General features: G+C 33.6%; 1 protein-coding gene across 1 annotated transcript in view; it reads left to right on the top strand.

Moving 5' to 3' along the window:
- LOC105219948 (putative sodium-coupled neutral amino acid transporter 11) overlaps positions 1–25291 on the top strand; it is a 64599-nt gene that overhangs the window by 4031 nt on the left and 35277 nt on the right. Inside the window, exons 2-7 of the mRNA XM_054232992.1 lie at positions 15407–15466; positions 16803–17051; positions 17599–17713; positions 19529–19781; positions 20491–20561; positions 20746–20907. Coding sequence (XP_054088967.1) covers positions 15407–15466; positions 16803–17051; positions 17599–17713; positions 19529–19781; positions 20491–20561; positions 20746–20907 — 910 coding nt within the window. The remainder of the gene's footprint in view (positions 1–15406; positions 15467–16802; positions 17052–17598; positions 17714–19528; positions 19782–20490; positions 20562–20745; positions 20908–25291) is intronic.

Below are 25291 nucleotides of genomic sequence, written 5' to 3'. Positions count from 1 at the left end.
GAATGCAGGCAATATAGTTTTGACTTGAGCAACCCCATAGTTGAGCTCCATAGGCCCAAATTTGCTTTAGTACTTGATCATATATAAACAGCTTGTTTTCGATTGAAAGCGTGGATCTCCTACTGACTAGATGGTAAAACTTAGCAAATTTTAGATCAAGCTCACATCTTTTTTTCTTGGCATGCTGTTTCCAGCGAAGCTTAGCATCTAGGGTAATTCCTAGGCATTTAGCATTATTGTGATGTGGTATAGGAGTACCATTTATATAAATGGATGCTATGATGTTTTTTTTTAAGTAAAGTCTACGAGCATTGATTTGGAATCGTTTAATTTAATGCGCCACTTGGAAGCCCATTTAGTAATTGCATTGACTGCTGTTTGTACTCGAAGGGTAGATATTGAGGTTGACTCTCCTGCTGCTAACAGGGCTGTGTCATCCGCAAATGTCGCTGTCACATAACTTGAGTCAGTGGGGATATCACTTGTAAAAAGCTAGTAAAGCATTGGCCCCAATACGCTTCCCTGGGGAACACCCGCTTCTATCGGTTGCAAGTTTGAGTATACATCCTCTTGTTTTATGCGAAATTATCTATCTTTTAGGTAGGAAGCAATTATTTCGCATTATTGCCAAACTCTATCAAAAGCCTGAGACACGTCTAAGAAGGCCGCCGAACAAACCTTCTTTTTATCCATAGCATTTCCAACGAAATTAACGATTCGGTGTACCTGGACACAGGCGACTGGCAATCTGTAGCCTGTCATAATCACCGCTACCCTGTCTAAATGTTTTTTTAGGCCTAAAGTAGGCTATAAGCGACTATACTCAGGCTATTATAGATACAAAATAGGACTGTTAATCTTGCAAAGGGGGTGCAAATTTCAACTGGCATCCGGTAAGATTTTTAACTTTATAGCGTTGAATGGCAATTGGGCAATGATCGGTTAAGAAAAAAGGGATAATTACTGAAGGCGAAGAGTACATTAGATCTTTTGCGATTTATCGCGGGACCGAAGTCCCTTGCAACTGCGACAATACAGTTGTAAACCGTAAGAAGACGTTGCAGCTTCGATTTTTTCCAATTCTGGTTAGTCAAATACATATTTCTGATATTAAGCAAAATAAAATTATGAAACCAAGGGAGTATGTGATCTAGCGCATAAATTTGCTTACTGTAAAAATTTCAACAATCGGTTCATATTTTATCTATTAAGACAAGTTCGGTTCAAACACCATATTTACAGTAGATAAACAAGTTCAGTTGTTATCGAACATTTTATACTCTCGCAATTTATTTATTTAATAATTTATCAAAGACAATTTGACCCACATATTCGTCATATATATCGTATAAAGTCCATGGAAAGTTGGAAACCCTAATATTAGGTTGGAAGCACCGAGGTCCTCATGTTCGATATATGGGGCCTTGAAAACTTGTGGTCCGATTTCGGCGATTTTTAGAAAGGGACTGCCACACTATTAACATAGTATTTGTGCAAAGTTCTGCACCGATATCTTCATTAGTGCTTACTTTATATATTGTAAAGTAAACGATTCAGATCGTCTTAAAATTCTGGTATATAGGAAGTAGGCGTGATTGTGAAGCGCTTTGGCCTATTTTCACAACATATCATTAGGATGTAAAGAAACTATTACAAACCAAGTTTCATAGAAATCGGTCGAGTAGTTCCTGAGATATGGTTTTTGACCCATAAGTGGGCGACGCCACGCCCATTTTCCATTTTGTAAAAATATCAGAGTGCAGCTTCCATCTGCCATTTCTTATGTGAGATTTAGTGTTTCTGTCGTTTTTCGTTATTGAGTTAACCCACTTTTAGTAGTTTTCAACCTAACCTTTGTATGGGAGGTGGGCGTGGTTACAATCCGATTTCCTCCATTTTTGGACTGTATAAGGAAATACCTGAGAAAAACGACTCCTGAAAGTTTCGTTTATATACCTTTAGTAGTTTGGGAGATATGTACAAAAAACTTAGTAGGGGGAGGGGTCACGCCCACTTCCCCAAAAAAATTACATCCAAATATGCCCCTTCCTAGTGCGATCCTTCATTCCAAATTTTACTTCCATAGCTTTATTTATAGCTTAGTTATGGCACTTTAAGTATTTTCGGTTTTCGCCATTTTGTGGGCGTGGCAGTGGTCCGATTACGCCCATTTTCGAACTTAACCTTCTTATGGTGCCAAGAAACACGTGTTTCAAGTTTCATTAAGATATCTCAATTTTTACTCAAGTTACAGCTTGCACGGACGGACGGACAGACAGACATACGGATTTGAACTTCACCCTTGACTCGTCACCCTGATTCTTTTGATATATATAACCCTATATCTAACTCGTTTAGTTTTAGGACTTACAACCAACCGTTATGTGGACAAAACTATAATACTCTCGTAGCAACTTTGTTGCTAGCAACTTTGTTGCGAGAGTATAAAAATGGACGCGTTGTCTGCTGAAAAAGAAATTTCGACCCAATTAACCGTTGACACCCAGGGATGTCGTGCTCCTTTAAAATTTTTACATAAACTTCAGCAGTTTATTTTTTTCTCCCAGCTCCACAATATTGCTTGAGCCATTCGCAGATAAGCATCTCCAAACCATTAAGCCCTTTTCCACCGACTTAATGGTGGGTAGGGTGCGCCTGCATGACAGTCATCTTTGGGTGAGCACAAAATATTCAAACTTATTTTTCCAACTCTCTCCTTTGTAATTTTTGTGCGCCTTTTTCTCTTCTTCCTGATTACTCCATATACTTTGTTATAACCAGTCATAACTTTCCATATTGCGATCTAGCTTTGAATAAAATTTTCGGGAATATATCGCTGCGTGTGACTTTTTTATGCAAGGTGATTATGTCTGAACGCTCCTAATTCGTTAATTGCTTAAACTTTACCATTTTCAGTAATTATTTTTTGATTTATATTTTTGATCGTTAGTATTTTAGAAAATAAAGAATTTTTGCAAGTTTAACGAATTTTTGTAATTCACTTTTAAGTTTTAATAAGAAACAAGTAAGGAAAGGCTAAGTTCGGGTGGAACCGAACATTTTATACTCTCGCAATTTATTGAAGAAATTTTATTAAGATAACATACAAATTAACCCATTAATTCGGCATAAAGTTTAATAGAATAACGAAAATCGTAATATATACTATATGAGGGCTGAGGTAATTCTAATATTAACCAATACATATATGCGGAATAAAGCCCACCATATTTTTGAAAAACCAATAATTAGGTATATGGAGATGTTATGACGCCATTTTAATATTTTTTTAACAGAACACTATATTTCCTATGAATTACACTAAATTATCTGAGAGATTTACCCAAATTTTCGGTTAAAATTTACCTTTAGGCGCTGAGTTCAACATGTTCGATATCTGGGGCCTTGAAAAGTTATAGTCCGTTTTCGACAATTTTTTCACAAGTGAAGTCAGAGATGATATGCACTATTTGTGTAAAATTTTATTCCGCTATCTTCATTGGTTCCTTATGTTTACATTATAAAGTGAAGGAATAAGATGGATTTCAAAATTGAGTTATAAGGAAAGCAGTAGTGATTGTGAAGCGATTTCGCCCATTTTTTGTCCGTGTTATCAGGGTGTCAAGAAAATATTATATACCGAATTTCAAATATCGAATCGGTCGAGTAGTTCCTGAGATATGGTTTTTGATCCATAAGTGGGCGATGCCACACCCATTTTCCATTTTGTAAAAAAATTTGAGTACAGCTCCCTTCTGCTATTTCTTATGCAAAATTTAGTGTTTCTGACGTTTTTCGTTAGTGAGTTAACCCACTTTTAGTAATTTTCAACCGAACCTTTGTATGGGAGGTGGGCGTGGTTATTATCCGATTTCAACTATTTCCATGGCGTGTGGTGGGGTACGTAAGAGAACCGACTGCAGAAAGTTTGGTTTATATAGCTTTATTGGTTTGCGAGTTAAATACAAATAACCGATTTGTGGGTGGGGCCACGCCCATTTCCCCAAAAAAATTACATCCAAATATGCCCCATCCTAGGGCGATACTTTATTCCAAATTTTACTATTATAACTTCATTTATGGCTTAGTTATGACCCTTTATGTGTTTTTGGTTTTCGCCATTTTGTGGGCGTGGCAATGGTCCGATTCCGCCCATTTTCGAACTTGATCTTCTTACGGTGCCAAGGAATATTTGTGCCAAGTTTCGTCAAGATATCTTAATTTTTACTCAAGTTACAGCTTGCACAGACGGACAGACGGACGGACGGACAGACATCCGGATTTCAAATCTACTAGTCACCCTGATCACTTTGGTATATACTTCATATCTAACTCTTTAAGTTTTAGGTATTACAAACAACCGTTATGTGAACAAAACTATAATACTCTCGTAGCAACTTTTGTTGCGAGAGTATAAAAACATTGATTATGGCACTTGATAATTTACTTTTTCCACGCTTTAGCACTGAGTATAATTATATAATGCCACACAAATTTATTACCAACCACGCGATCATCAACCGCCGTACTTTGATAACGGTACTTTCCGAACATATACAAAAAATTGATAATCTATAAAGGAAAAAAAATTGAGATCATTTGAAAAAGTGCTTTCTGTTTTGATAACTTTCTTTTTCTACCTACTGTATTTCCTCTCGCAACAGAGTTAGAATATGTACATAGTATGTACAGTGACGAGCAAAACAAAACAGTGATCCATTCTAAAATGACGACAGAAACAAAAATAAACACCAATTTTAATGATTCTATTTTTGTTTTCAATTAATTGTTTAGAGTAGTAAGAGCCCGACTATGACAATCAGTTCTACCTGTAAAAAATCGTAGATCTGTGGCAGAGAGCATAACCGCCACATGGACATGATGAAACCCAAGGGTTTTCCAATAAAGGTAATTTCTTAGAACCAGTTAAACTGCTATCAAAGTATGATGCTGTACTCAAAGAACATATATTATATTTGGAGCAGGAAAAATCACCTAAAGTAAGACATTTATCGTCAGAAATACAAAATGAGTTCATATATGTTTTAGCTAATCATGTAAAATGTCAGCTTGTCAACGAAATTAAATCGGTCAAATATTTCGGAATCATGTTTGATAGCACAGCTGACGTTTCACATGTCTGAAGTAATTCGTTATGTAAAAATTAATAATAGAAAAGTAGAAGTCAAAGAAGTATTCTTAGGATTTTTTCCCTTACATGGAAAAAACGAAGCTGATTTAAGCGCTGAAATACTAAAGAAGCTTGAAAACGATGGCTTAGATATTATGATGTGTCGTTCTCAAGGCTATGATAATGCTGCAGTTATGAGTGGTGTACGGGAGAATGCAAGATATTATAAAAGAAAAAAACAATAAAACAATTTTTATTGGTTGTATAGATCATTCAATTAATTTATGCGGCCAGCATTCGTTTGCACAAAATATGACTTGTGTTACATTTTTCGGAGCAACTTTTTTAACTTTTTTTCAACTTCCACAAGCCGCTGGGAAGTGCTCCTCAATCACTGCAAAGCATATGTTAAAAGACTTTCGATAACGCGCTGGAGTGCTCATTATGGTGCAGTAAAAGTATTGGCTGAAAATTTTGATGGGATAATATCTGCAATTGATGAACTATGTGACCAAGACGTAAATTTAGAAACTAGAGGTGCTGCACAAAATCTTATCTCTGCTGTGTGCAATTTCTCACTGTTTCTTTTCTTTTGGAATGATTTGCTAAGGGAAGTGATTGCATTGCAAAGTAAAGGTTTATGTGTTGATGAAATAATCATAAAACTAGAAGCACTTCTTCTATTCATTGGAGAGAAAAGGTTGCATCCAAAGTGTATTCAACAAAGTGAACTAAGTATTTGACATACCCGTTTTTGACAATAAAATAGTAAACAATTCATGTATTTGTTTACATTAACCCATCTTTTTCATCTTGAACAATATAATATATATTGATAGAATTGTTTGCAATTTGCCAGTTGGAGCACATAACATTAGTAAATTGCTTCCATGAGTTGTTTTGCATAAGCAGAAAGTATTCGGCATTTTCTTTTATTCATTTAAAAAATATTTTTTTTTGGTTTGAAATTTGTTTACTTTTGAATTTCAAAATTTGAATTTTTGAATAAATGTAAGGGTTAAATCAATGGCAACAAACATGACAAATTCGGGTAAAAAAAAATGAAATGTCATATACTTAGTTCACTTTGTTGAATACACTTTGGTTGCATCTAGCAGGAGAGGCAATAGATTTTGCTGTACAAAAATCGGAAGAATACAACATTTCGATAGAACGACGAATTCGTCGCAAGAAACGCATGCCCGGGGAGTTAGCCACCGATACTGGACTTACACTTAGAGCGGAACTTCAAAAGGGCATGTTAGAATGTCTTGACAGATTCAATATTGAACTCGAAACACGAGTAAAGTCCATTAAAGACGTAGCTTCATTGTTTGAGGTTGTGCGGTCAAAGACCTTGCTTTTGGCAAACACTGAACAGTTAAAATTTGCTATATCAAAATTTACTAACCTTTACGATGAAGTATGAGAAACAGAACTACTTTTACAAATACAAAGATTGAGAAGACATTTAAAAGCGGCTAATATTACTGTCTCTAATTGGGTGACGCTGGACTATTTGAAATTCATTGTGGAATGGGATTTTACAGCATCTCTTCCGAATCTAACGGTCGCACTAAAGTTATTTATGACAATATGTACATCAGTCGCTTCATGTGAGAGAAGTTTCAGCAAATTAAAATTAATTAAAAATTACTTGCGGTCTACAATGACTGAAACCAGATTAAACAATCTTGGTATTTTAACAATAGAACATGAAGCAACACAAAATATAAATTTTGAAGACGTGATTTCGGAGTTTGTAAGTGTCAAAGCTAGAAGGAAGAAATTTAAATTTTTTCACATAATATACTAATATTTGTAATACTCGTGTTTTAATAAAATGTAAATGATTATTACTTTTTTATTTTAAAAGTTTTGTTGAGTTTTGGGGTGACACCTTCAAACTCCGCCCCGGGTGTCACCTATGCAAGCTACGCCACTGTTTCAATATCATTTTTTTTTTTCATATATTTCTTTATTTATTGAATCTGCTCTTTGGAGCCTAACAATAAGTTATAAAATCTTAATTCTAATTAAAACTAGACAAGCTCAACCAATTGATTGAGTTGTTTTGGTGAAACGTTGCTCCTCAGTGTGCTGGCATATCTCTTCTTTTTAGACGTGATTGATTACAAGAATGTAATAAAGCATTAGCCAATGGGTTTGGGCGATCTCGGAGTTTGGATAAATATTTATTTCTGCTGTTCTCTACTTCTTTATATCATAAACTATAAAATCTTACAGTTAATATTTGCTCCAAAGACCCTTAGCTTTTTTTCTTGAGTTCGCTGCCACAACTCATTTACCCCTTAGGGGGATTAGGCTATTTAGACAGCTGGGTCTTGGCATGACGTCACAAATTTTCGATTGGATTTATATCCGGTGATTGCGGGCCATGTAAGGGCCTAAATTTTTGATATTTTATTCAATCTTGTACAAGGCAAGCCATGTGCTTCGGGCCAATGTCTTGCTGAAATATAACTTTTTCGGCAACAAGAAAATAGTCAAATACTGCTCCTTACATATAATTCCAGCAATGCGTATCAGACGGCGTACACAGTTTCTGGTAATACAGCTCCAAACCATGATTCACCCGTCACCATGATTTACTGTTTGGGTCTCCTGTATTGTACCCGGAACATCAATCAGACTGATAACGATTTATGTTCGTCTCATCAGACCATATTACCTTTAAAATAAAAAATAAAGTGAATATTTGTATATTTAATTTTTGTTTGTTTTAAACTCCCATATCCCAATCTTCTTCAGTCCAATACTCATGTGTTGCAACAAAATCGTGCCAGAGCCGCACATGTCTGTTTATCAACATTGTTTATTTTCTTTTCCGATGATTTAGAACCAAGTTTTTTTAAAGAACGACGCGCCATCAACTCACTTTTTTTGGGTAATTTTTAGCCGTATGGTCACGTTTGTTACCTGACAACTCAAATATTATTTAACAACTAAAAATTCCCGCCTGCTTATCACAATTACAAACAAGTAATGAAGGGCTAAGTTCGGGTGTAACCGACCATTTTATACTCTCGCAATTTTTATTTAATTTTATTCTTATAATTCGCAATTTGGCCTACATATTCATTATATATTAGGTTGGTAGGTATCTCCCTTCCGCTTTTTTGCTCTTTATTCAATACAAAAAGTGTTAGTTTAGTTCAAATATGCGCAGTTTCGTTCAATAATCTGTTTCCATCTAGACGGCAACTTCATAATACCCCCCTCGTAGAAGCCACCCACCTTATTTGCGAAGAACTCGGACAACCGCTTTTCACAAGCCTCTTTTGAGTTCAACTTTACACCACCAAGGGCGTTCGCCATGGACAGGAACAGGTGGTAATCACTTCGCGCTATGTCCGGGCTATATGGTGGATGCGATAAAACCTCCCATCCGAGCTCCCGTCAACGTCAGCATCATCAACGAAGTGTGTGGGGTAATCGGACCACTGCCACGCCCACGAAATGGCGATAACCGAAAACACATAAAGGGCTATAACTAAGCTATAAATTAAGCTATGAAAGTAAAATTTGGTACAAACGATTATTCAAGAAAGGGGTATATTTGGATGTTATTTTTTTGGGAATGTGGGCGTGGCCCCGCCGCCTACTAAGTTTTTTGTATATATCTCGTAAACTACTAAAGCTTTATCAACGAAACTTTCAGGAGTCGTTTTTTTTTGTCAGACATTTCCGTATATAGTCCAAAAATGGAGGAAATCGGACTATAACCACGCCCACCGTCCATACAAAGATTACGTTGAAAACTACTAAAAATGCTTTAATTCAGTAAGGAAAACCACCAGAAGTCTTAAATTTCATTACAAAGAAGGTACAGAAGAGCTGCACTCAATAAATATGGGAGGTGGGAGTGGTTATAATCCGATTTCCTTCATTTTTGGACTGTATATGTTAGTGCCTAAAAAATACATTGATCCTTGATATTGCTCTAGGAGATAAGTACAAAAAACTTGGTAGGGGTAGGGTCCACGTCCACTTCCCCAAAAAATACATCCAAATATGCCCCTTTATAGTGTGATCGTTTTTACCAAATTTTACTTTCATAGCTTTATTTATGGCTTAGTTATGGCACTTTATGTGTTTTCGGTTTTCGCCATTTTGTGGGCGTGGCAGTGGTCCGATTCGCCCATCTTCGAAGTCGACTTTCCTATGGGGCCAAGAAACACGTGTACCAAGTTTCATCAAGATATCTTAATTTTTACTCAAGTTACAGCTTGCACAGACGGACAGACATCCGAAATCTACTCGTAGCCCTGATCAGTTTGGTATATATGTATAACCCTATATCTAACCCGTTTAGTTTTACGTTATGTGAACAAAACTATTATACTCTTTATTATACTCTTTTGTTGCGAGTGTATAAAAATAGCTCACTGTAACATTTTAGTTATTTTTAATTTTTGCTGTCACCAGTAGTTTATTGTTGTGAGATATTGGAACTTTTACAGAACCTGTAGCTCTACGATGTCCACACACAACATTAAAAACAATTAGTTTTAACTCTTAACTCGTGAAATATACTTAGTTAAAATACAAGCGCCTTTAACGTGTTAGGCCTCGGCCACTCAATGATCGGCTAAGCGGCGAGCAGCTGAGCGGTGACACTATTGAAGTGGCCACACAATGTGCGGCCTGTGAGTGGTATAGCGGCGCTGCTCGGGAATAAAACCATTTCTAATTTTTAGTTAATGGCTGAGCGGCAAACAATAAAAATGGCAAATAAATATAGAATTATTAATTTCAATCGTGCAAATTCGACCGCTTTAACTATTCCTCAACAATTGCCTCCCATATGATAATATGTATACGTATTTGAAATTATGTGACTGAAATTATGTGAACGAAAAGCAAATGAAACTAGCCTTTGCTCTGCAGAAAACAACATATCAACGGTTTTAACAGACATGCGACAGTAATGCCAAAATCTGCCTTGAAAACATCAAATGTTTTTCTTAAAAGATTCAACTTTTTACAAATATGAATGGGAATTTCACCTAAAAATATTAAGCGGACTGCCCTTGACAACAACACTTTAACAATGAACCGCTCAGAAATGACACTCATCAAAATCGCCGTTAAGCCGTTCAGCGCTTTGCCGCCAATTGCGTGGCCTTAGCCTTACAGAATTACTCGTCACTGTATATGAAAATTTGGAATACTGTAATTTCATGTCCGCCAAACATTATCATCAGAAACAAAAGGGTTAAACTATGACTCGCGTACATAAATTACCATATTCCAGCGATCCAACTCGGTTTAGCTGTTTTGAATGCCATTGCAAGTAGTATCCGCCTTATAGTTTCTGTTCAAAATCGTAAGTCTAATTCCTGCTGAAACTCTGTGTTAAATTCGGGGCCGAATGTTTGGGTTATTCTTCTGACGTATACACTGAACCTTTTGTTTGGTGCACTTTGTCCTTTATTTTAAATTCGATTTTCAACAAAAAATACAATTATACACTACACTGTTGCGTGACTCAAATTTACTAGTACAGCAATTTTTTCGCTGCGATTTTCCAGTTTTGTAATGGTTTTAGACCAATTATCCCTGTTCAGTTGTCGTTCGTCGGCCCCAATTTTACTGCCGATCACTTAAAACTCAAAAGTAAACTAAAAATGATATAAAACAATAATAAAATGTGAGTTATAAAAGTAAGACAATCAATTACCGTAATTTGCGCGACTGACTGTAGCTGTGAGACACTACATATATCTAAGAGATCAGAATGATAAATAAATCATAATAGCAATTGCATCGCTATCATAAAGCTCTAATATACATATATGTAAGACAGTGTTGGTCATAAATCCGTTAGATGCACTGTCTTCTTCGTAATCGAGAATATTTGGGACTGCCTTGCACCTTCCCTAACTAAAAGCGGCAGCGACGAAATAATGGGACGCCAACGCTGAGCGATTAAAACATTCGTATTTGACAGCGCGTTAAGAAGTAAAGTTGACTGCGAAAACGGAAAACGGAAAAATCGTTACGTTTGCTGATCGATAAAAAATGGTTCCCTCAACGTTTTTATACTCTCGCAACCTGTTGCACAGAGTATAATAGTTTTATTCACCTAACGGTTGTTTGTGTCACTAAGAAATATAAGACTTAGATATGGAGTTATATATACATAAATGATCAGGATGACGAGTGGATTTCAAATCCGGATGTCTGTCCGTCCGTCTGTCCGTCTGTCCGTGCAAGCGATAACTTGAGTAAAAATTAAGATATCTTAATGAAACTTGGAACATATGTTCCTTGGCACCCTGAGGAGGTTGCTTTCGAAAATGGGCAAAATCGGTCCACTGCCACGCCCACAAAATGGCGGAAACCGAAAATCTATACAGTGTCATAACTAAGCCATAAATAAAGTTATGAGAATGAAACATAGGTTCCCATTAGGGAGGGGCACATTTGGATGTAATTTTTTTGGAAAAGTGGGCGTGACCCCACCCCCAAATAGGTTTTTTGTATATAACTCGCAAACCAATAAAGCTACATAAACCAAACTTTCCGCAGTTGTTTATTTTAGCCGTTTCCTTATGCAGTCCAAAAATGAAAGAAATCGGATAATAACCACGCCCACCTCCCATACAAAGGTTAGGTTGAAAATTAAAAAAAGTGCGAAAAACGTCAGAAACACCAAATTTTACATAAGAAATGGCAGAAGGAAGCTGCACTGAGATTTTACAAAATGGAAAATGGGCGTGGCGTCGCCCACTTATGGGTCAAAAACCATATCTCAGGAACTACTATACAGATTTCAATAAAATTCGGTATATAATATTTTCTTCACACGCTGATGACACGTGTGAAAAATGGACGAAATTGGTTCACAACCACGACAACTTCCCATATAACTCATTTTTGAATTTCATCCTATTCCTTCATTTTATAATATATACATTAGGAACTAATGAAGATAGCGAAATAAAACTTTACACAAACACTGTATATGATATGTTGCATCACTTGTGAAAAAATTGTCAAAATCGAACCATGACTTTTCAAGGCCCCTGATATCGAACATGAAGAACTCAGTGCCTAAGGGTAATACTATATACTTAGGTAAATCCCTCAGATATTTTAATGTAATTCATTCCCTCTGAATTTTTTTCTTATAACAGTTTCTCATATACCTAATTATAATTAATATTAAATTAAGTGAGCGTATAGTCTTCGATACATTATATCTTGATGGTGAAAACGAGTGAAATCGGTTTAGGAATTACCTCAGTCCCCATACACTATTTATGATGATTTTCGTTATTCTATTGAACTTTATACCGAATATATGGGTCGAATTGTGTTATCTTTATAAAATTACATCAATAAATTGCGAGAGTATAAAATGTTCGGTTACACCCGAACTTAGCCCTTCCTTACTTGTTAATTTTGAAATACCAGTAAGATATCTTAATGCGACTTGGTACACATGTCTCTTGGCAACGAGATGGTTAATAATGGATGGACAAAATGGAACGGAATTTCGGTACAGAGATTCATTAAAAGGAGGGGCATATATGAATAAATTACTTTGGAAAAAGTAGTCGTGGTTCCGACCAATATTCTATACTAAGGCTTTATCAATCAGACTTGTATTTCAATTTTATATCTCATTATATGGGACAAAAATGGGTGAAATCCCCAATGTTATGTTGAAAACTGTTAAAAGCGCGTTAACTCATTAAATAAAAATGACAAAAACTCTAAATTTAAAGAAAAAATATGTTCCAGAAGGATGATGATGCTGCACCAATATTGATGTAAAAAATGGAAAATATGGGCCGAGCCACTACTATTCTATAAATACCAACCATGTAATTTACAAGATATTTCTTTGATATTCTGATGTTTGATCCTGAAAATTGGTTAAAGCGAGTCACAGCCATGCCTGCACATAACACAATGTTGAATTCCATCTGATTTGAATAAAATTGGAGGTGTGCCATCGGTCATTAGACTATAGCTTCTCAAGGCGCCAGATATCGAACCTGAGAACCTCAATTATTTACATTAAAAAATCTGTCAAATATATGAATTCTACCGAAGGTATATTGCAGACCTAACACTGGAATTAAAACCTCCGATAAGCTTTACATCATACATATCGAATTATATATGAGCTATGGTACCATGGCGAAAATGAGTGAAATCAGTCGAGGAACCTCATCCTTCATTTATCATATATGTATATAATGATTTTCGTTACTCTAGTGGAATTTTTGCCGAATATATGAGTCAAATTGTACGGTATTTTTATTAAATTAAATAAATAAATTTCGAGAGTATGGAACTTAGCCTTTACTTACAAATTCACTAACAGTGACCCATCAAAGTAAAAAATATATGTGAGATTCGTGTTGCGAGACAAAGTTGAAAGTATTTCCCCAGTCTTATAATTGTTTAATTATAGGGCGATGTACATATGTACAGCTGTAATCTTTTTCACTAAAACGCTTTTGTTCATACTTTTTGCGCTAATTTTATTTAAACACATGGACAATTTAAAAACAAATAGAAAACAAATTATTAAAATTTCATGTTTCAATATTTTTCATTTTTTTTATACAAAACCACGTGAAAACCACGATTAGAGTGAGACAACTAACATTTATTTTTAGTTAGTATTTGCTTGTATAATACTTTTTCTTCAACATTCCCATTAATCAGTTGTGTCTTAATATAATAAAATTCCGACAACGCGCCAAAAAAGAATTCAATATTTGATATATTTTTTGATGCTCTTTAACGTCACCCTAGAGTTGTTCTAATGTTTTGAAGTCAGAACAAAATGATGGCCATGTATAAAAATTTATGAAATTTTCATTGAAAAACATTTTCTGTAACTTTGGCATTGCTTTGGGTCGGTATTTCCACATAACAGTAAAAAAAATTTCTTAGCCCCCCACCAAAATAATATTCTTCAGTATACAGACGAAATTTTCCTAATTTAAAATTCCATAAATTCTATGGAGTGCACAAACCCCACACTACCAATTGACATGCTTCCACTGATTTGCAGTTCAAAATCAATGAGACACTGAAAAGTCTGCACGTCTTTTTCGTTGAATCATAGTTAAAAGGGGCGACCTGCGCGTTTGTCTGTCAATCAAGTAATATTCTACCAAACGTCAGGCAATTGTTCTCTAGAATAGCTAGTCATTAAATTCGCCCTGAATTTTTCGTCAAATGCCAGTGGAACTCATTTTTGGGTCTTTTCGGAAGCGAATTACTATTTTAAGGTCTATTACTAACTTTTCGGGACCTTTTTCCGTTCAATATTAGCAATGGTGGTGATTTAGAATCTTACATATTCCTTAAGACATTAAAGACTATTTTGTAAATATTCAATATGCTTTGCAATTTAACTGTACGTCTTTGTAGCTTAATGAAGGTCAAAAATAGGCAGGTACAGGGCAAGAGTTGCAGCTGGTGATTTTCCCTAATAAAAATATTGAAGAAAGGCATTCTAAACAGTAAATAAATGTGTCGAATATTTCATCTTTGATCAAACGTTTCTAATTAGCTGTCTCACTTTATTAACCTTGCACTAAGTAACGCTTGTACTGTTATGGAAAATATTAACAGTATTTCTATTGCATAAACCTGCTACCAAAATTTTAAGCGAAAAAATAACGGCAAATTTAAGGATTATATTACTATTCTAAACAAGTGTCTACCAAAAGGTAGCGTTGCTAACTAGCTGACAAAATTGCATTATGATTAGCGAAAAAATTACACTTAATTACACTGAATCTTACGTAGCTAAATATGTATATATTTGATATAAAATCAAACGGAAGTACGGAGATCCTCATTTTAAGTAATTTTAAAAATAACCGTTACATAGCCAGGTCAACATTTTTTAACTAGTTCATAAATTACGTACAAGTGATCACAGTAAGAAAAATTATTCCTAAAATATAATTTATAATAATAATTTATTATGCATAGCCAAGGCAAAATTAGATCATATATATATAGATATCATAAATTATTTGGATTATTTCATCCGTATTCGCGTAAAACCTTTAATATAAATATTCTTTGTGGTAGAATTTAGAAAATCCTTAAAATCTAGTCGCCTAAACCATATTAAAGTTGTTTTGACAAATTGATTAGCTCAACAATATATATAGCTATTTTTAAATACTATGATTTTATACCTAATGCAGTGAACTGCAATTACGAAATGATCACAATTTTTTTCTATTATTTTAAAATGTTGTTTTTTAGGGAAGCGATGTTTCGGAAATTGAAGCTCATGCATTTGATGATATCAATAATCTCATGGAGGTAAATATAGTTTCCTTTCTTTTCTTATATATTCGGCAAATTCAAATATCTGAGTTTTTATTCAAGACGTAAACATTACAGTGACAATGGAAATTTAATTTTGAAATATTCCACGAAGCTGGAATTATTGTTATTGAAGAAATGTCACTTTATTTATAGAATTGTTGTGTCTATAATCTAATATATAATACTACGTTGAAAGAATATTATAATAATATATTATAATATATTATAAAGAAAAGTAAAAATTACAGTTGAACTTCCATAACTCGCACTCTTGAAGTCAAATTTGATACAAATTTCCATTCATAAATCGAACTTTTCGACCAGGGCATAATACAAAATTTAAAATTTTACTATTGAGTCAAAATTTTAAAAGAGTTCCTCTATATTGTATGGAGGCGAACAAAAAATATGATGTTAAACTTATGGATTGCACTAATAATGTAACAAAGGCGTGGGATACAGCCGTCAAGAGCCAAACAATTGCAAACTGTAACGAACAAAATTACAGAATACATCTTTTAACGTATGTACTTAAAACATTATGCGAAGTAAATAAATAAAACTGTGTATAAATCTATATTTACAGCTTTTTGAAAAATTGTGTGTTTTAATAAAATCTTTTATAAATCGAAGTATCTCTAACTCGAAGTTTTTTCGTGGATTATGGTGATTCGAGTTGAGGAAGTTCAACTGTATATATATTTGATTGAAGTGATGATTAGAACTTAGTATTTTACAAGTAATTACAATACAAGTATTTCTTATGGTATAGTACCTCGTAAATTAGTCGAACTAACTTATACGACGTTCTAAAGAAAATGTCTCTCCTAGCTGGTTCAGTTACGTATGTGTAATTTATCACCAGTGAATGATGATTAATTTCCGTCGAATAACCCTTGTTTTTAAAGCATTTTATTATTTAAAAAGTAAGATTTTGTGATATATACATATGTTCATAGATTAGGTAAAGACATGCAAATATTACTATTAATGAAATAAGAGGGATTTTATAGATTTTCATTAATTTTCAAAATTTTTTTATTATTAGTAGCAACCATCCGTATGTTAAAGATATAACTAAAATGTTGAAATATTTTGTTTTTATAGCGCTTTGGAAGTACTTTAAGAGGATGCAATAAAAATTAGATGAAAAGATATCTAAGTAATTTTAATCAGTTTCTTTATGTACATATCATGTTTACATATGTATATACGCAATCGTATTTGAGCGTTTTATATCGTCATTCAATATATATAATATAAATACTGACATACATACACATATATACATATGTATCTTAATTATGCATATGTGGTTACTCATCAACAGGCAAAGCACCCAACGCCACGCCAACAGCGCCCGAATTCCGATGCAGAAGGACAACAAAATGAGACGTCGACGACATTAGGAGGAGACGCTTTGTCCTCACTTCCTCAGGCGTCATTCAACTATATAAATTCCATTGTTGGCAGCGGCGTCATTGGCATTCCATATGCTCTGCATCGCGCTGGTTTTGTACTGGGTTTACTGCTGCTTATATTGATTGCTTACATCACGGATTATTCACTCATTTTAATGGCAAGTTAAATTCATATACATTTTTAAAAAAATAAAGCGATTACTAACATGAAATGTATTTTTATAATTTGATAAACTTTTCGAAAAAAATATGTATTAAAAACACGTTCTACGAATTACAAGTTTCGATAAATGCATCGACTTAATCTCTACCGATTTTCCCAAAATGAGGAACAATCAAAATATAAAATAGACAAGAGCAGTATTTTGAAAATCTCAAAAATACAAATTAAAAAATTAAATTATACCAAATTAAAGTTATTTGATTTTAACGGTAAACTTTTTCCAGTGTTAGCCCATCCTTAACTCAGGATGTGGCCTGCTAGCACTAATAAATTCGAATTAGAGAATTTTTCACCTCTTGCTTTCTCAATGAAATGTGCCAACTTATCCTATTTTACTGTCAATATGCGATATCTGTTGATTTCCATATTTTACAGATATCTCCAAATATTTCACACATATTATGAGAATAACCATTGCTTGGGACCTTCCTCTTTTGTATCATAGTATAAAACTGGTCTGCTCTGATGATTTTGTATTTCAGGTAAGATGCGGACACATATGCGGAAGATTCAGTTACCCAGGCATCATGGAAGCCGCATATGGTAAATATGGATACTACCTTCTATCGATATTACAATTCATGTATCCATTTCTTGGTAAGTTTCGGAAGTCAACAAAGTACATATAAACAAAAGCTAAGTTTTTTCTTAATATATCGCTCATTTAAATGAATAGTGTCGTAACTCAAAAAACACGATTTTTGAATTGAATAAAAATTTCATTCCGATGCGTAGGAAAATAAACCGTGATATAAGAATGTGCCGTTCTTAAACTTGTTATATTGCATTATTTTTTAATCACAAAAACGACATTTCTCAGTTGTGCCAGAATTAGTTATAATTTTTTTTTTTACGAAATAACGACATATTTAGTATTCCAACACATTTTGTGAAATTGAATTTGAATTTTCTTTTCAGAAAGAACGACACATTTGACTTATGACGGCGAAATTGATTTATATTTTTCACAAATAACGACATAATTCAAAGTGCATCACATTTATGCACAAGAAAAAGCATTAGTACACTCTATTTGGTCCATTTATGCTCAACATTGTAACTAATATATTACAGGCCACTAGAGTTGTCAATAAACTGATAGCATTTTTCTATATTTGCTAAATAAGAGACAATTGAAAACTTTAAATCGCTCTCCTGAAAAATCGACTTTTTTGAGTTGTGACACTATTCAATTAAATGAGCGATATGTACATATATAAATACTTTAACGTACATACACTTAATGCTAATTATTTGTATACTCTCGCAACATGTTGCACAGAGTATTATTGTTTTGTTCATAGAAATAAAATAGTTAGACATGGGGTTATATATATAGTATATATAAATGATCAGGTCTGTCCGTGTAAGCGATAACTTGCGTAAAAATTGAGATATCTTAATGAAACATGGAACACGTATTCCTTGACACCCTGAGGAAATTAGTATTGGGCGAAATCGGACCATTGCCACGCCCACAAAATAGCGAAATCCGAAAACCTATGAAGTGTCATAACTAAGCCATAAATAAAGTTATGAAAGTAAAATTTGGTACAAAGGGCCGCATTAGGGAGGGGCACATTTGGATGTATTTTTTTTTAAGTAGGCGTGGCCCCACCCCCAAATAAGTGTTTGTATATATCTTGCAAACCAATAAAGCTATATAAACCAAACTTTCTGCAGTAGTTTCTTTTAGCCACAACCTTAACGTCAGAAACCTTTTTTTTTCAAAATGGAAAATGGGTGTAGCGTCGCCCACTTATGCGTAAAAACCATACCTCGGAAACTACTTGCAATGAAATTCGGTATATAATATTTTCTTTACGTACTGATAACACGGCTGAATGAAATGAAAATGGGCGAAATCGATTCACAAGCACGCCTACTACCCATATAACTCAATTTTGATTTCCATCTGATTCGTTCTCTTTATAATATATACATAAGAAACCAATGAAGATATCGAAGTAAAACGTTACACAAATACTGTATTTGAGCTGTGAAATCACTTGTGGAAAATTGTCAAAATCGGACTATGACTTTTCAATGCACCGGATATCGAACATGAAGAACTCAGTACCCAAGGCTAATTTTTCACCGAATATATATATAAATCTCCCAGATATTTTAATGATGTACCAGAAATTGTTAAAATCGCATCATAAATTGCCCCAGATCCCATATACCAAATCATAGGTTTTTCAAAAATACGGTGGACTTTATATAATAAAGCGGTTAATATGCGATATGTCTTAGAAATTAAGAGAGCGTAACGTCTTCGATATATTGTGTTTTGGTGGTGAAAAAGAGTGAAATCGTTTCAGAAATTGCGAGAGTATAAAATGTTCGGTTGCACCCGAACTTAGCCTTTCCTTACTTGTTTTTACTAATTTATAAAATTTATAATTTCAGCTATGATTTCCTATAATGTTGTCGTAGGTGATACTTTGTCCAAAGTGTTAGTACGTTTCTTTCCGTCGTGGGGTACGTCAATGCGTGCGGTACGGCTGGGAGTTGTATTCTTCGTTACAATTGGTGTTGTTGTACCGTTATGTCTATACAAAAACGTGTCCCGATTAGCCCGTGCTAGTTTTATTAGCTTGGCCTGTGTGGTGTTCATTTTGTTTGCCGTAATTGTAAAGTTGCTGTCTGGTGATTACACTGTGTGAGTATAAGTTATAACCTAATATGTATAACGATTGTTACGGTGCAGCGACACTAAGTACTAAGTTTGTTTAGATAAACCCTGTAATGGGTAATGTTATTGGAATTATTTCCAAACCTAGATTATAAATATACGGCAACAAAATTTTTCTAGCAAATAACTCCAATGAATTTTAGTTTTTCGCCTTCATCACTGCACTGTACATTTTTTTACACTTTTCCCTCCCACAAATTTGGTTCAATTTGTTAATTAATTTGATGTGTGCATTTAGTGATCGTGTTGCTTAGATTGTTGTGTGTTGTTAGAGATTTTAGAGACCGATTTAATTTTTGTCCCATTGTAAGTGTTTGCCATTGTTTACTTGGCACTCTAAGAAATTTTAAAATCTTTAAAAATATCATTTAAATAAACATATATATGCATGTAAAATATGTTTAATAGTATATATAGATATATGGTTGTAATGGATCGGTATGAAACAAAGACTCGTTATCATCATCACATTTATTTCTAATTTTTTACACTAATTATTTTTCTTCTAATTTCTATTTGATTAATCAAAACTAAATATTAACTTGGAAATTTAAGTAAAATACAAAAGTAAACTTTTATGTTTTAGCGCTATAATAATAATAATTTTGTATATTTTATTATCAAAGCTTTAAAGCTAAAGCTTTTGATCATCAGAAATATTTTTTTACAATTTCAGTGCCGATTCTCCCGAATCTTGGAGATTTGCCAACATAGATTTGATTCCAGCTACGGGTATTATGGTTTTTGGTGAGTTTCTAAAATAATTAAACAAACATTTAATCTGCCTCGTTATACGAAACCTTTATTCTTTGAGCTCAAGCATATTCAACATAAATATTTATATAATTTAGTGAAAACATATCGTTTAACCACAATTACTATCTATTTTGTGTGTTTGCCACTTTTTTTAATTTATGCGGTGTTATTTCAGCATTTATGTGCCACCACAATACATTTTTGGTTTATCAGTCCATGAGAAATGCCACGCTTGAACGATGGGAGAAAGTCACGCACATTTCAATTGGATTCGCTTTAGCAGTAGCAGCGCTCTTCGGCATTGCTGGATACTCTACATTCCGTGCACTATCGCAAGGTATTTATATTATAATTGTATTCTTTATTTGTTCGAAACCACTAAATTGGACGACTGTAAAAATTATTTTGCAATTATATGTAGTATAAAATGATTAAATACTAAAAAACTATGTATTTAATTCTAATAAGTTAAAAAATATTGATTGTCTTCATTCGCAGAATTCAATAATTTCTTTTTTTCACCAAACAATTCTCTTTTGAAATTCCGAATTTGTAATTTTAATTTTCACTACAGAAGTGTCATATTTTCTCGCACGATACTGCGGGCAAAATCAAACGAGTTTGATTTTTAAACATTGAGTGCGATGCGGCGAAGTCGAAACGCATTATCGCAAAATCGTGCTTATATTGGACATCTACATTCGTGCGAGAAAATATGACATTTCCATAGTGAAATTTGAAATTATAATTTAAAAAGTTCAAAACAGGAATATTTTTTGGAATAAAAGCCATTATCGTTAGTTTACATAAAAAATGACATATTTCACATAGGGTAATCATTTTATTGTAGACTCCAGATTCAACGCATAATAGCGTTGTAATTGGACTTTTTTTGTGGCGTTAGCCTTATTTCGTGAGATTTTGCAATTTTTGACAAATCATTTACCACTGAATTCACACCAAGATCACGGTGAAGGTCAGCAGATCTAACATATCCTTGCCATTAACTATAATTCATAGTACTTCATCTTGGAAGCGGTGAATGCAGGCAATGCAGCTTCGATTTGAGCAATTCCAAAGTTGAGCTCCATAGACCCAAATTGGCTTTAAAACAGTGGTCGGAACTAGAGGAATTATGACTGTGTAGGTGAGCACGAAAAAAGAAAAAATAGTGAGAACACTGTAACCTTCCATTTTGAGAATGTTCTCAATATTTTCACAAAACATGAATTTTTGTACTCATTTATTCATTTTATTAACTTCACGGCCTTTAAACTGCTTAAAACCTTAAATGTAATGCAGTACTTTTCGCTTAATTGCACATCAAAAAAAATTTCGTTCAATTAACCGGCGAATCAATTAACAGATACTTGCTTAATTGAACAATTTGTTCAATTAAAAGAATCCCGTTTAAATAATCAGTTTGTTCAATTACAGGAATCACGCTTATTTGGACCATTTGGTGAATTAAGCGATTACGTGGGAATCAAAATTTGAAAGTTTATTGTCTTATTAAATAGTATAATATTAAAGTATTATCCAAAATTATAAAATCGATATGATTAAAATTTCAAGAACGTAAAACATATCTCAAAACTAGAATTTTGAAGTCAGTGGACACGATTTCTTGAAAAGTTATAAAGCGATTCTGTTTAAAAATTTCCCCACATCTTTATTACAACTATTTTTTCGAGTTGAGTTCGAGTATATGGCGAATATTTGACCACAAATGTTAGTTTTTTTGTTCAAAATCTATCAAAAATTCAATTTTTAATCTTTTCTTTTTTCCTTCGTCCATTAACAACAAATATTTTTGGTTTGTTGATTTGGATGAACCAATTATGAGTTATGATTTCCACTTACCTGTTTTTGAACACTTTATGGAAGATGAGATACCAACGGCTAAGCTTTCGGAATGTATATATAATTATGTTCTTCGATTAAAACTAAACGCTTTCTTTAGTGTCTGAATAAGAACTCAATTTTTTTTACTTTATTTCATTTGCACTTATCCTATCTTATTTTTAAAGATTCATCTCAATTACTCTCTTTACATATGAATCCTCTTGTTCTCTTACTCTAATTTCTCTTATTAAACTAAAGTAGTTAGTTATTACAATAACATATGTAATTTTAATTATGTAAATATAAATGTAGATATGTTTGATACGTATGTGTATGGATAATATATATGTGTATGTGGGTGATGTGGATGCTTACATTACTCCTCCGCCGCCAGAATAAGCAGTCCCTGCGAATTCAAAAATATACAATATTGAAATAATTTTAATGCTTTTTTATATATTAATTCCAGCATTTCGTTTTACTTGTGACTTATATATTTTTTTTAATTTTTTATCAGTAGATACTAGGTGATTTCCATTCTGCTTATAATTTAAAATTTTTTTATAATTGGGTTTTGATTTACTAACTCTATTATTATTAACAATGTTATTGGCAAAACTGTCCGTTTCAACTCTATTCGTTTTTTGATTTAACACATTTATTCTCTTAGATTTTCTCTCATGTACCATTTTTGAAAGTTTAAATATTTCTTCTTGTGGAATCATATTATTTAAAAGATCTATTGGGCGATATTTGGTCGTACTATGAATAGTGTTATTGTAAGCTAATATTGATTTATACACATTTTCAATGATGTCATCTTTATTATTTGGGTCTGCATTAAAAAGTCGAATGTGTTCGTTCAGAGTACCATGTAGTCTTTCGACGTCAGCGTTACCTGTTTTCAAATATGCTGTTGTTGTGTGGAAATTTATCTTTTGATCATTTAAAAATTCCCTAACTACAGCAGTGTCTAACTCATTGTCGAAAATTACTTAGTTTGGTTTACCTAAATATTGAATTCTTTGCTTAAGTGCCTTCAGTATCGATACCCAGGTCCTGTCTTCCAAGTTGTAAGCAGTAGCATATTTCGTAAGTTTATCTATACTTGTAAGATACATCTTACCTCGTTGTGGATACCATATATCTAAATGAACGATATCATTGTGCTTTTCTGGTGTAGCTGTAATGTTTAAGCTATGCTTTATTGGGGACCTATCAAACTTCGCAAGCTTACATATTTCGCAAATGTTGATAAATTTTTGAATTTCTTTCTGAATTTTTGGGTAAAAGTAAACTCTTCTCAATTCTTCATAAACCTCGTTAATACCTCTATGGTTATTTTTAATGTGCGTATTTTCTATTAATTGTAAAAGTTTTTCTCTGTCAATAATATCTTCAAACAACGAATGTGTTTTTAACACTTTTAAGCTTTTGTTTCTCACAAAATATTTAATATACAAAGACTGGAAAAAGCTGTTTTTGAAATGTCATCAGGATGCACTTCTATCTGGTGAAATCCCTTGGCTAAATCCAGAGTAGAGAAATATAAACATTTACCGAGTTTGTCGAAAATATCATCAATGTTTGGCATAGGAAATCTATCTTCAACAGTTATATCATTTAACTTTCGATAATCAATTACTATGCGCCATTTTTGTTCATTAGTGGAATCTAACTTTTTTGGAACGATCCATATTGGGCTATTGTACGGACTAGTTGAATGTCTAATTATGTTTTGTTAAACTCTCGCAACCTGTTGCACAGAGTATTATAGTTTTGTTCACATAACGGTTGTTTGTGTCACCAAGAAATAAAAGAGTTAGATATGGGGTTATATATATATAAATAATCAGGATGACGAGTGGAGTTGAAATCCGGATGTCTGTCCGTCTGTCCGTCCGTCCGTCCGTGCAAGCTGTAACTTGAGTAAAAATTGAGATATCTTAATGAAACTTGGAACACATGTTCCTTGGGACCATGAGAGGGTTGCTTTCGAAAATGAGCAAAATCGGTCCACTGCCACGCCCACAAAATGGCGAAAACCAAAAACACATAAAGTGTCATAACTAAGCCATAAATTAAGTTATAACAGTAAAATTTGGAATAAAGGATCGCACTAGGAAGGGGCGTATTTGGATGTAATTTTTTTGGGGAAGTGGGCTGACCCCGCCCCCAAATCGGTTATTTGTATATATCTCACAAACCAATGAAGCTATATAAACCAAACTTTCTGCAGTCGATTCTCTTACATACCCCACCACACTCCATGAAAATAGTTGAAATCGGATAATAACCACGCCCACCTCCCATACAAAGGTTAGGTTGAAAATTACTAAAAGTGGGTGAACTCACTAACGAAAAACGTCAGAAACACTAAATTTCACATAAGAAATGACAGATGGAAGCTGCACTCAGACTTTTTTACAAAATGGAAAATGGGCGTGGCGTCGCCCACTTATGGGTCAAAAACCATATCTCAGGAACTACTCGACCGATTTCAATGAAACTTGGTTTGTAATAGTTTCCTTACCTCCCAATAATTGGCCAAATCGCTTCACAGCCACGGCTACTTCCTATATACCAGAACTTTGAAGACGATCTGAATTGTTTACTTTACAATATATAAAGTAAGCACTAGTGAAGATATCGGTGCAGAACTTTGTACAAATACTACGTTTATAGTATGGCAGCCCCATTCTAAAAATCGCCAAAATCGGACCATATGTTTTCAAGGCCCCATATATTGAACATGAGGACCTCAGTGCTTCTAACCTAATATTAGGGTTTCCAACTTTCAATGGACTTTATACAATATATATGACGAATATGTGGGTCAAATTGTGTATTATATAATATAAATAAAGTTAAATAAA

Source organism: Zeugodacus cucurbitae, chromosome 6, assembly GCF_028554725.1.
Source record: "Zeugodacus cucurbitae isolate PBARC_wt_2022May chromosome 6, idZeuCucr1.2, whole genome shotgun sequence".
In the NCBI taxonomy this organism is placed as follows: Eukaryota; Metazoa; Arthropoda; class Insecta; order Diptera; family Tephritidae; genus Zeugodacus; species Zeugodacus cucurbitae.
The sequence above is the reverse complement of the archived record's forward strand: the minus strand, read 5'-3'. Positions and strand labels throughout refer to the sequence as shown.